General features: G+C 42.9%; 1 protein-coding gene across 2 annotated transcripts in view; it reads right to left on the bottom strand.

Annotated features, from left to right (window-relative positions):
• exoc6b (exocyst complex component 6B) overlaps window positions 1–12,145 on the bottom strand; it is a 58,733-nt gene that overhangs the window by 16,269 nt on the left and 30,319 nt on the right. The window contains exons 13-20 of one of the 2 annotated variants that reach the window (XM_061913063.1): window positions 11,114–11,211; window positions 10,409–10,514; window positions 10,228–10,337; window positions 3,142–3,253; window positions 2,842–2,976; window positions 2,588–2,776; window positions 1,837–1,866; window positions 78–219 (exon numbers count right to left, since the gene is read on the bottom strand). In XM_061913063.1, the coding sequence (XP_061769047.1) occupies window positions 78–219; window positions 1,837–1,866; window positions 2,588–2,776; window positions 2,842–2,976; window positions 3,142–3,253; window positions 10,228–10,337; window positions 10,409–10,514; window positions 11,114–11,211 (922 nt within the window). The remainder of the gene's footprint in view (window positions 1–77; window positions 220–1,836; window positions 1,867–2,587; window positions 2,777–2,841; window positions 2,977–3,141; window positions 3,254–10,227; window positions 10,338–10,408; window positions 10,515–11,113; window positions 11,212–12,145) is intronic. The other variant, XM_061913064.1, reaches the window with a different exon arrangement.

The following is a 12,145-nucleotide window of genomic DNA, read 5'->3' as shown; positions in this document are numbered from 1 at the left end:
AAGATTGTGTAAAACAATTGGAAGGAGAACTTTAGGGACATTTGTGGACAGAAAAAGAGCAGGTTGGCCACACTCACCCTCACACTCGCGGACATCAGCGTTAAATTGGTGCAGCGCCCCCATGGAGATCTGCTTGACCTCAGGGTCCAGCAGCAACTGCATCAGCGAGGTGGAGATGTGTTTGCAAGCCGACATGCACGCCGTCTGCGCCACTTTGCCCTGAGGAAGACGTTTGTCTTGTTATTACCAACAGTATTGTGAATATGTTGATTACATGTATTATTCCTTGTGGATGATGCGTGTGCCCCAATTGATTCACGCACTTGGAAATCAAACTACCGTATTTTTCGGACTATAAGGTGCGACATACACTCCGGAGTGACTTATGTGTGAAATTATTAACACATTACCGTAAAATATCAAATAATATTATTTATCTCATTCGCAGAAGAGACGAAGAAAATGTCAGCAATCGTCACAAACACGTCAACCAATAAGAATTCGGCGGGGGAGTGTCATGGCAGAAGTGCATTGTGGGTCATGGAATGCTAACTGCTATATGCTACTGCCGTAGCAATTAAAATGGATAATTTCATCTTTGGCGGTAACTTATAAAAACTGAAAAGGGCTGAACGAAAATGGCACCTAAAGGGAAATCATGTACTGCAGATTACACAATATCAAATAATATTATTTATCTCATTCGCGGAAGAGACGCAGAAAATGTCAGCAATCGTCACACACACACGTGAACCAATAAGAATTTGGCGGGGAAGGGTCATGGAATGCTAACTGCTACATGCTATATGCTACTGCCGTAGCTATTAAAATGGATAATTTGCATCGTTGGCGGTAACTTATAAAAACTGAGAAGGGCTGAACAAAAATTGGAACGAAATGGAAATCATGTACTGCAGATTACAAGCTGGACGTAGCGAAATATGCAGCAGAAAACGACAAGAGGAAGCGGCGCATACCTTTGGAGTTGGCAGAGTTGTTTAGAAGCGACATTGAGGAAGAAGATTTCATCGGATTTATCGATTAGGAGTGACAGATTGTTTGGTAAATGTATAGAATGTTCTATATGTCATAGTTATTTGAATGACTCTTACCAAAATATGTTACATTAACATACCAGGCACGTTCTCAGTTGGTTATTTATGCGTCATACGACATACACTTATTCAGCCTGTTGTTCACTATTCTTTATTTATTTTAAATTGCCTTTCAAATTTCTATTCTTGGTGGTGGATTTTATCAAATACATTTTCCCCAAAAATGCGACTTATACTCCAGTGCGACGTATATATGTTTTTTTCCTTTTTTATTATGCATTTTCGGTTGGTGCGACGTATACTCCGGAGGGATTTATAATCCGAAAAATACGGTACACATGTGGACGAATGTCTTTACAAGCCTTTGGGTTGATCCCGATAGGGTGAAATGGACGATGGAACAAGCAAACTGCATTTACACACGCACAAAATCACACACTTAAAGGGGCTGGGACGACTGAACAAGAGGACGACACTGAATAATCTGTATGGCATCAAAGACGCATGAAATGTTGATCTTGCCATCACGGTCTCTTGAAGCCTCCCAACTACTACGATTGCTGTAATTCATCGGTTTGTTTTGTGGGATCAGCACACGTCTCCCCTCACTTTCTAAAAGTGGAACGCAAATAAAGGGTTGGAACGCGGGGACAGAAACGTGCATCACTCGTGTCACACGTCATGCTGCTAGCTAGCTAACTGTCGGGGACGTGGGTGGGGGTCAAAGTTGAGGGGTTAGCGAGGGCAATCGAGCTGTTGTCATGACACTACAGATACTTACCGGTAAGATAGCATGTTCTACGGGCGCTCCCTATGGCAAGAGACATAAACCAGAAATATTTGGTGGTTTGTCGTTTAAGTGGGCATGGAGCAGGTGGCTTTTCAAAATAAAACACCCTGGAAGGAAGGAAGCATTTAACATGCAGCCTTGCTGTCAGACATCATGTGAGCATCTGGACGCTGCCTTCAACACCTTCTCCTCTCTCACTGTTGCTGCTGTGCACGTCCATTCTAGTTTAGAGGGTCATGCCACTCAGATTTACTGATCCACAGCATCCGATCTGCTTAGGCGGCCCCACTCACACTCACGCTGTGTGTATGTGTGTGTGAGAGGGCGACAGGGTCACGTCCGGGGCTCGTGGGGTGTAAGATAAAGCTTCTTAGAAGGTCTGGAAAACACTTAGCTCAACCACTGTGTGCGTGTATGTGTGTGTGTTTCAGCGTGTGTGTGTGTGGGGCTTTATGACCTGTGATCACTAAACGTGTGCGTTGCAAAATGGTGTGTGTATGTGTGTGCGCCAGAGGGGAAAATATCATATGTTTGACATGCGTTTTGAGAAGCAGCAATGTAATGGCAATGCGATGATGTTCTAGCAGCCTGTGGAGTCAATAACCTGAGCTGCTGTGTAATCTGCTGCCCCCCATTAATGAGCTCAGCATGTTAACGAGCTTAACCCAGAACAAATTAAAGCGGCTTGTGCTGCCCTGTGATGTGTCATGTAACGTGCACGTGCGCACGCGCATACACTCACAGGCAGGTTGGTGAAGACACTGAAGGTGCTCTTCAGGAAAGCCACCAGGTCCAGCAGGTAGTCACTGGGCATCGGTGCATCGCCGGTCGGCACTCCCACTAACCAGTCGTAATCCGCTAGCTGCAGGAACTGGTCAATTTTGGCATTTAGACTGGTGTAGATCTCTGCCTCAGCTGCATGGCGCGCGTCCTGCCAGACACGACGACACAAAGCAGGCTCGGAAAAGTTGCGGGTACGACTGGTCTATTACTCACCTTAAACGTAGATGTCCCGTACAGCTTGGTGGCGTTAGCCGTGTCCGGAGGAACATTGGTGATGTTTGCTATGAACTCCTCCAAGAAGTGGCAGCTCTGCTCAAGGTGAGTGGTATTGATGATCACCTGTACCAACTGGACAAAAGCCAAGAAACATCATCATCATCATCATCATGACAATGACCACAAAACGTCTGCTCCAGTAAAGGCAAAACAAGCTGGAAATACTTCCATTGTAGCTATGCAAACAACATTAGCCGCTTCTCTCCCAGAGAGAGGTGATTTTATTACACACACTACCTCAGCCAGACCAACATTTTTCTTCTTAATGGCGTACTGTAGACAATGGCTCAGGGTTCGGGTCAGCAGCAGATTGGTGGATTTGCGGATCATGTCGTCCACCTCCGTGGAGCTGACAAAACACACACACACACACACACACACACACACACACACACACACACACACACACACACACACACACACACACACACACACACACACACACACAATTTTTGTGTTCAAACCAACATGATCACTCTTTAAAAGTGACCGAAAAAATATTGATCATCATTATTAGCTCAGTGTAAACAACTTGATGCTTGAGTAGTTCTTCCCCACAGCTCCGATGACATGTTCTTACGGAAATACTTCCAACATGTGTTTTTTTTAATCTAAATACTACTGATTCTTGTGAATGTGTTTAAAGATAACTGCACTTTTTTCGAATTTTGCCCATCATTCACAATACATATGAGAGACAAGAACACATGTATTTTTTGCATTCAAATTTTTTAATAGGTGGCTAGAAATTGTGCTAATGGGAGTAATCCCTTGTGCCTCGAAATCACTCTAAAATGGAGATGGCCAGAAAGACACAAAAAGACGTTTTTTTGCGGAGCAGATTTTTTTTTTAACCCTTCATGTGGATTTTGATTAATTCTTCATTTAAACGTCAAAATACGAACATCCCATTAATCAGCATCCTAGTGAGAGACATTGTACAGTAAGGGTCAGTGATTATTTTATGTTTGTTGTCTCTCATGAAGTCTGTCATGATTAGTAATGTTGTTGTTTAAAGAAATAGTGAACGTTGTGATATGTCTGTGAAATCAATATCCTATGCTTAAAATGACCAAAATACGGAAATATTACATGGTATTATGTATGTGCCTGTCACTACACTACATATATACTTCCAGCATGTATAAAACCCAAAACCAGTGAAGTTGGCACGTTGTGTAATTCGTAAATGAAAACAGAATACAATGATTTGCAAATACTTATCAACTTATATTCAATTGTAGACTGCAAAGACAGGATATTTAATGGTTGAACTGACAAACTTAATTTATTTTTGGCAAATAATCATTAAGTTAGAATTTAATGGCAGAAACACATTGCAAAAAAGTTTTCACAGGGGCATTTTTACCACTGTGTTACATCGTCTTTCCTTTTAGCAACACTTAATAAATGTTTGGGAACTGAGGAGACCAATTTTTTAAGCTTTTCAGGTGGGATTCTTTCCCATTCTTGCTTGATGTACAGCTTAAGTTGTTCAACATTCTCTGTTGTCGTACTTTAGGTTTCATAATGCGCCACACATTTTCAATGGGAGACAGGTCTGGACTACAGGCAGGCCAGTCTAGTAGTCGTACTCTATCTATGAAGCCACGCTGTTGTACCACTGTCTTTGTCTTGCTGAAATAAGCAGGGTCGTCCATGATAACATTGCTTGGAGGGCAACCTATGTTGCTCCAAAACCTGTATGTACCTTTCAACATTATTGGTGCCTTCACAGATGTGTAAGTTACCCATGCCTTGGGCACAAATACACCCCCATACCATTACAGATGCTGGCTTTTGAACTTTGCACCAATAACAATCTGTATGGTTCGTTTCCTCTTTGTTCTGGAAGACACAGCGTTCACAGTTTCGAAAAACAATTTGAAATGTGGACTTGTCAGACCACAGATCACTTTTCCACTTTGCATCAGTCCATCTGAGATGAACTCGGGCCCAGCGAAGCCGGCGGCGTTTCTCGGTGTTGTTGATAAATATATTTCGCTTTGCATAGTAGAGTTTTAACTTGCACTCACAGATGTAGCAGCAAACTGTAGTTACTGACAGTGGTTGTTCTGAAGTGTTCCTGAGCCCATGTTGTGATATCCTTTACACACTGATGTCGGTTTTTGATGCAGTACCGCCTGGGGAATCGAATGTCACGGGCATTCAATGTTGGTTTTCAGCCTTGTTGCTTATGTGCATTGATTTCTCCAGATTCTCTGAACCTTTTGATAATATTTTGGACCGTAGATGGTGAAATCCCTAAATTTCTTGCAATAGCTGGTGGAGAAATGTTGTTCTTAAACAAGTTGCTCATGCATTTCTTCACAAATTGGTGACCCTCACCCCATCCTTGTTTGTGAATGATTTAGCATTTCATGGAAGCTGCTTTTATACTCAACCATGGTACCCACCTGTTCACAATTAGGCTGTTCAACTTTGGGATTTTCCAAACAAGTGTTTAATGAGTATTCCTCAGAAAAGGAAGTATCTGGTGTGACCATTATTTGCCTCACAGTGCAACACATCTCCTTCGCAAAGAGTTGATCAGATTGTTGGTTGCGGCCTGTGGAATGTTGGTCCACTCCTCTTCAATGGCTGTGCAAAGTTGCTGGATATTGGCAGAAACTGGAACATGCTGTTGCATACGCTGATCCACAGCATCCCAAACATGCTTAACGGGTGACATGTCCGGTGAGTATGCTGGCCATGCAAGAACTGTGATGCTTTCAGCTTCTAAGAATTGTGTACAGATCTTTGCAACAGGGGGCTGTGCATTGTCATGCTGCAACATGAGGTGATAGTCTCCGGTAAATGGTCCAACCATGGGCCTCAGAATATTGTCATGGTATCTCTGTGCATTCATAATGCCATCAATAAAAGGCACTTGCGTTCCTTGTTCATAACATATGCCTTTCCACACCATAATCGCACCCCCACCATGGACCACTTGATTCACAATGTTAACATCAGCAAACCGCTGTCCCACACAACGCCACACTGACATGTCTGGCATCTGTACTGAACAGTGAAAACCTGGATTCATCCGTGAAGAGAAAACCTCTCCAACGTGCCACACGCCATCAAATGTCAGCATTTTCCCCACTTAAGTTGGTTATGACGACAAACTACTATCAGGTCGAGAGCCCGATGATGACGGCAAACATGCAGATGACCTTCCCTGAAACGGCTTCTCCCAGTTTGTGCAGAAATTATTTGGTTATGCACAACAATTGTTGCAGCGGCTGTCCAGGTCTCAGACAATCATGGAGGTGCACCTGCTGGATGTAGTGGTCCTGGGCTGGTGTGGTTACACGTGGTTTGCGGTTTTGAGGCCAGATGGTTATATTGCCAAAATCTCTGAAACGCCTTTGGAGATTGCTTATGATAGAGAAATGAACATTCGATTCATGGGCAACAGCTCTGGTCGACATTCCTACAGTCAGCATGCCAACTGCACGCTCCCTCAAAGCGACATCTTTGGCATTGTGCTGTGTGATAAAACTGCACAGTGGTCTTTTATTGTGGTCAGCCTAAGGCACACCTGTGCAATAATCATTTTGTTTAATCAGCATCTTGATATGCCACACCTGTGAGGTGGAAGGGATTAACTTGGCAAAGAAGAAATGCTCACTAACACCAATTTAGACAGATTTGTGAACAATATTTGAGAGGACTAGTTCTTTTGTGAATACAGTAAACACTATAGATCTTTGAGTTTCAACTGATGGAAAATGAGAGCAAAAACAGAAGTGTTGCGTTTATATTTTTGTTTAGTGTAAAAATGGCCTAAAATTTACCTTAAATGGAAGGAAAGCTTTTGGAAGTTAGCTACCTCCTTTAATAGCAATAGTCACATGACAACTATTCCTAAATATTTCCTATAAGTCATGTCTTGACTAGATGGGTTTAATTCAAGCACAACGCTTTAAAAGACACATTTAAAGTGTTACTGACGAGTTTTTGTTAGTTCAAACAACGCACTACGGATTTTGTTGTGTTTCAAGTAGGGTTCTACGGTATACCGGTATCAGTATAGTACCGCTATACTAATGAATCATTTTCGGTACTATACGGTCTCTGAAACGTACTGGTCCCGCACGCCCCCGCGCCCGCATCGAAGTCACATCGTGACATTGCTGGTTTACGAGCAGAGGAGCATGTTCGGTAGCACACAATCAGGGAGTACTTACAAGCAGACAATGTGTGTAGACAGAAAAGGGAGAAAAAACACATTTTGGCTTAAAAACTAACGATAAATGTGAAGTTATAAAACTAAAACGCTCTCAGGAAGATGTGCTTTAAGACATGGCTAGCTAGCTAGCAGCTAACGGCCATCCGCCGTCGCCAGTGTTTTAGCGACTTATAAATCACTAATCCTGGTCTCCATGGCGACAAATAAAGTACGTTTCTTACAAGTATCATCCTTTCAGGACGAGGAATAGCTAAACATGCTTCACTACACACCGTATCTCACCGGTGTCAAAATGTAAACAAACACCATTGGTGGATCTACACCTAACATCCACTGTAATGATATCAAGTACAGGCACGTATTTAGTTGATACTACTAAGATTATGTCTATTTTTTGACATCACAACATCCTCTTTTTTTTAAAAATTTTTTTTTTAATGTATATTATGTTTACAAACGCAGGAACTATGTCCCTGGACACATGAGGACTTTGAATATGAACAATGTATAATCCTGTAACTACTTGGTATCGGATTGATACCCAAATTTGTGGTATCATCCAAAACTAATGTAAAGTATCAAACAACAGAAGAATAAGTGATTATTAAATTTTAACAGAAGAGTATACACAACATGTTAAATGAGAAAGTAAGCAGATATCAACAGTAAATGAACAAGTAGATGAATAATTAATTTTCTACCACTTGCCCTTAATAATGTAGACAAAATAATATAATGATAAATGATACAATATGTTACTGCATAAGTCAGCAGACTAATTAGAAGCCTTTGTTTGTTTACTTACTACTAAAAGACAAGTGGTCTAGTATGATCACTATTTTATTTAAGGACTTAACTGCAATAAGAAACATATGTTTAATGTACTCTAAGACTTTTTGGTAAAATAAAGCCAATAATGCCATTTTCTTGTGGTTCCCTTTATTTAGAAAAGTATTGAAGTAATTTTGGTACCGGTACCAAAATATCGGTATTGTTACAACAATAGTTTCAAGTGTGCCTCATGTTGGCTGAAGACAGACTGATGAGAGGTACAGGTGTGGACAATGACATGTACACAGCATGAGACTAAAAGTTATAGAGGTCAATCAGAAGAACGTGTTGGAGGACAGGGCAAACGATGCACACGTTTGTTTAGTTTTGTTGTGTGTATGTATGTGTGTGTACCGTAATTGGCAGTTCTGTTCCACAACCCTGTGGCTAATAAACAAATTCCGGACAATTCCCTCAATTGTCTGTGCCTGGAACTTAATCTAACTTACTTGCGCGCGCGCACGCACACACACACAAGCACGCGCACGCACGCACGCACGCACATACATATACACACATATACACACATATATACACACACACACACACACCCACGCACACACACACACACACACACACACACACACACACACACACAACTGCTGCTCACTCTGCACTTCTGCAGGAATTTTTTTCCCCCTGCTTTGAATTGTCGGAATGTATTTAGGATTCCTTTACTTTTTTTGGAAACACAGTAAGTTCCAACTGTAGCTCACCCCAGGGCGGCACAGCATGTGTGCATGCATGCGGGTGTGCGCGCACATGTGTGTGTGTGTGTGGGGAGAGAGTGGCAAAAAGTCAACGTCCGTGAGTGAACCCTGCAAGCGCACAAATATAGACGCACCGCAGGATTTCGATAGTTTCATTGTGTTTGCGTTGCCATCAGCCACAACAGATGTGAGGGGGAGTGGGTGGAGGGAGGACCAAGGAGGAGAAGAATAACAACAAGAAGAGGGTAATCATAATTTCCTACAAGGGTACAACGACAGTAATAGATTTGAAACAGCACAACACTTTTAGGGAAAAAAGAACTGTCAGTTTACGCAATATAATTACTGAAGCATATTCAATTTGAGACACAGCTCATGGTTTGAGATAGCGGCTAGAATGCTACCAGTGCGATAACAACCACAAATAGACAATTGGTCTCAGATCCAGCTGATAACAGTGTACTGAACAAACACATCCCAACTGGAGCAAAATGGAAATGTTTGTGACGGCCAACATGGACGTCTACAACGCGGCAAGGCCAAAAAGTATGATGTTTTCTTTCGTCACACAGAACATGTTCTTTTTCAGAGACACCCCGCTTTGCTTTCGTAGCTCAACATGTTCACGCTCACACTTTTCCAGTACAGACGTCTGGCTCTGAGAGAACTCTGCCAGGACACCGCCAATCACCAATGCAAATGGGGGGGTTAAGGTCAAAAGTCAAGGAGGGATAAATGACCACCGTCAAGCTCCGTCGTCCGGTCTGCTTCCGGAGCCGTGTGCGTTTGAAGCCAGCAGGAAGGCTAAGAAGGGCGGCGCTTAGTGCCATTAGTGATGTGTGATTAGTGCGGCACCAACCCAACCCCCCAATCCCCAACACAACTAATTCACTTCTAATCAATCCTCCACTCACCCTGTCATGGATCAACGGAGCCACTCAGGTCAGACCACCTCAATACATCAGAAGATGTGACATTGTCAGTCTCCACTTATTGCAACTTTCCTCTGCGTGTGTATGCGTGTGCATCTTTGTGTGGTTGCGTGTGTGTGTGTGTGCGTGTGTGTGTGTGTGTGTGTGTGTGTGTGTGCGCACATGTGACTGGCCCAGTCCCAGGTCTGTGGAATATTCCCGCCACACAGCGCAAGATGTTCCCTGATTGCTCGTCTCCTCAGTGGAAAAGTAGCTGCTTTGTTTTACTTCATTCTTCCATCAAGCATAACCAACAGTGCGCGCACACACAGGAGGTTAGTGTTTAACCTCGAAAGTAAACTCTACATAATTGTGTGTCTGTGTGAGAAGAATATGGAGATGGAAAGAAAGATTTCAGTATGAACACAAAGACATAAAAGACAGCATCAGTACGGCACCCCCTGTTGGTAATACTCGCCGTATACGAGACCACCAAGGAGGCTGTTTGTTTTCAAGCAAGACAGTAGGCCAAGAAAATTGTGTGCGATGTGCAAATAGTAAGATACATAGACCTACTACAGTCTGGGACGCAGAAGGCTCGGGTGTTTAGGTATGCGCTGCAAGAACAATTTTGATGAAGGAGGGAAAAAGAAGAGTGACGGGAATGGTGTACCTGAGGTGCAGGTCTTCAGAGTACTTGAGACAAGCGTAGATAAACTCTTTGAGTTGGCAGTAGACTTTTGGCACAAACTGGGAGAATGGAAGCTTCTTTGGAAAGGGAAGCTGCAGAAAACACATTTTGATGTCAATTGAAATCTTTGATTCAGACTTGATGTGCCTCCATTGCCCTGTACCTTGTCTAGTTGGGGGTCTTGCAGAGGGAACAGGGAAGTGTAGTGTCTGTACTCCTCCTCTGTTGACACCGGGATGGGACTGAAGTTGTCCTGGTCCAACACCTGCCTGGGGATGAGAGACAGAAGACCACAGCTAAAAAAAAATTCTATGCCGCTTTTCCTTCTCTAAACACACTAGCAGCTCGCAGGAGGGGGCCTCGGGTGTCATTCTAATGCTTGAGGTTTTCTTAGACCCCCTCCCTTCTTTCATCACCCTCTTTCTTGTTTGGCTCTCGAGACTTCGGACGTTCCAACGTTCCATGGAGAGGCCATGAACCAGAGAGTGCACCCTCTCCAACAATGCAACACATTCCTGTGGCTTTCCCGTGTGTGTATGTGTGTGTGTGTTTGTGTGAGGAAAAACTTTGAGTGTGTTTGTTTGTGTGCTGGCTGGCTCTGAAAATCCCACTGGTGTCACTGCACACACGAAGAAACAATGGCATGCGGTGCCCTCACACACATCTCGACAGGGCACTACCCATCCTGCTCTAAAACACTTCCAGCCTCTGGATACTCATTAAACTTCAAAACGGCAACATTTCCCACAAACTGCTGTGCGTGCATGTGCAGCGGCGTGCCCTTTTCACCTTACAAACTCGGGGTGGAGTGTGGGGGTGTCAGGAACATGTCAGTCATTTGAAGAACACACAAAAAAAGCATGATTACCTGAAAGTGATGTTCCATCTCTTCATCAGGATTTCGCCATACTGCTCCCGTATCTCCAGCAGCATGTCAAAGAGCTGGGACACCGGGAAACCATAACCCTGCAGCGAAAGAAGCAAACATGGTGACAATGTCATTCTCTACTTCAGGGAGGTCAGCCTTGACCATCAATCTTTTAAGTACTTGCTATTTGGAAGGCTCATAGCGGTTTTACACTATCCCCTATTGCGTGCTTAGGTATGTGTCATTGAAAAGGTTAGTTTGTTGTGATTTAAATGACACATCATTTCAGGATGCTATCTTCCATAACACTACTGTTTGACCAGCCACAAACAAACAGGAATGCAACTCACCTTGGAAGCCTCACAGTATTCCAACAGCAGATAAACATCAGACAAAAATGGTCCCGTAAATGTAAATACTGTAGCCTTTGCAACACCTGATCTCAACTTTACAAAACCCTGTGTAAAATACGAAATTCTTCTTGTATCTTTGACAAATGTGTAATCTTATTAATTAAAGACTCAAGTTATGGCCCCATTGGGTTTTTCAGTTCGTAACTTCAAACCAGTCATTTCAAAGGCATGTTTGTGGAAAAAAATACCAAAAATCTTTATTTTTCAGAATATATATTAACCTGCTCAGTGGCCTTGTGTTCAGAATGTCCGCTCTGAGACTAGAAGGTCGTGAGTTCAAACCCCAGCCGAGTCATACCAAAGACTATAAAAATATGACCCATTGCTTCCCTGCTTGGCACTCAGCATCAAGGGTTAGAATTGGGGGTTAAATTACCAAAGTTATTCCCGAGCGCGGCCACCGATGCAGCTCATTGGCCCCCGTAACCTCCCTGAGGTTGAACATGGGAATTGGTCAAATACAAAGGATAATTTCACCACAACTAGTGTGTGTGTGACTATCGTTGAGACTCTAACCTTAACTTGTATATTTAAACTTCTATTTGTTAGTGTCGTAGCACTTTCAAGACATATTCTGAAAAATAATTTGATGTTTAACTTTCATAAGAGATCAATGCTC

Source organism: Nerophis ophidion, linkage group LG10, assembly GCF_033978795.1.
Source record: "Nerophis ophidion isolate RoL-2023_Sa linkage group LG10, RoL_Noph_v1.0, whole genome shotgun sequence".
In the NCBI taxonomy this organism is placed as follows: Eukaryota; Metazoa; Chordata; class Actinopteri; order Syngnathiformes; family Syngnathidae; genus Nerophis; species Nerophis ophidion.
This window is presented reverse-complemented; position numbering and strand designations above follow the sequence as displayed.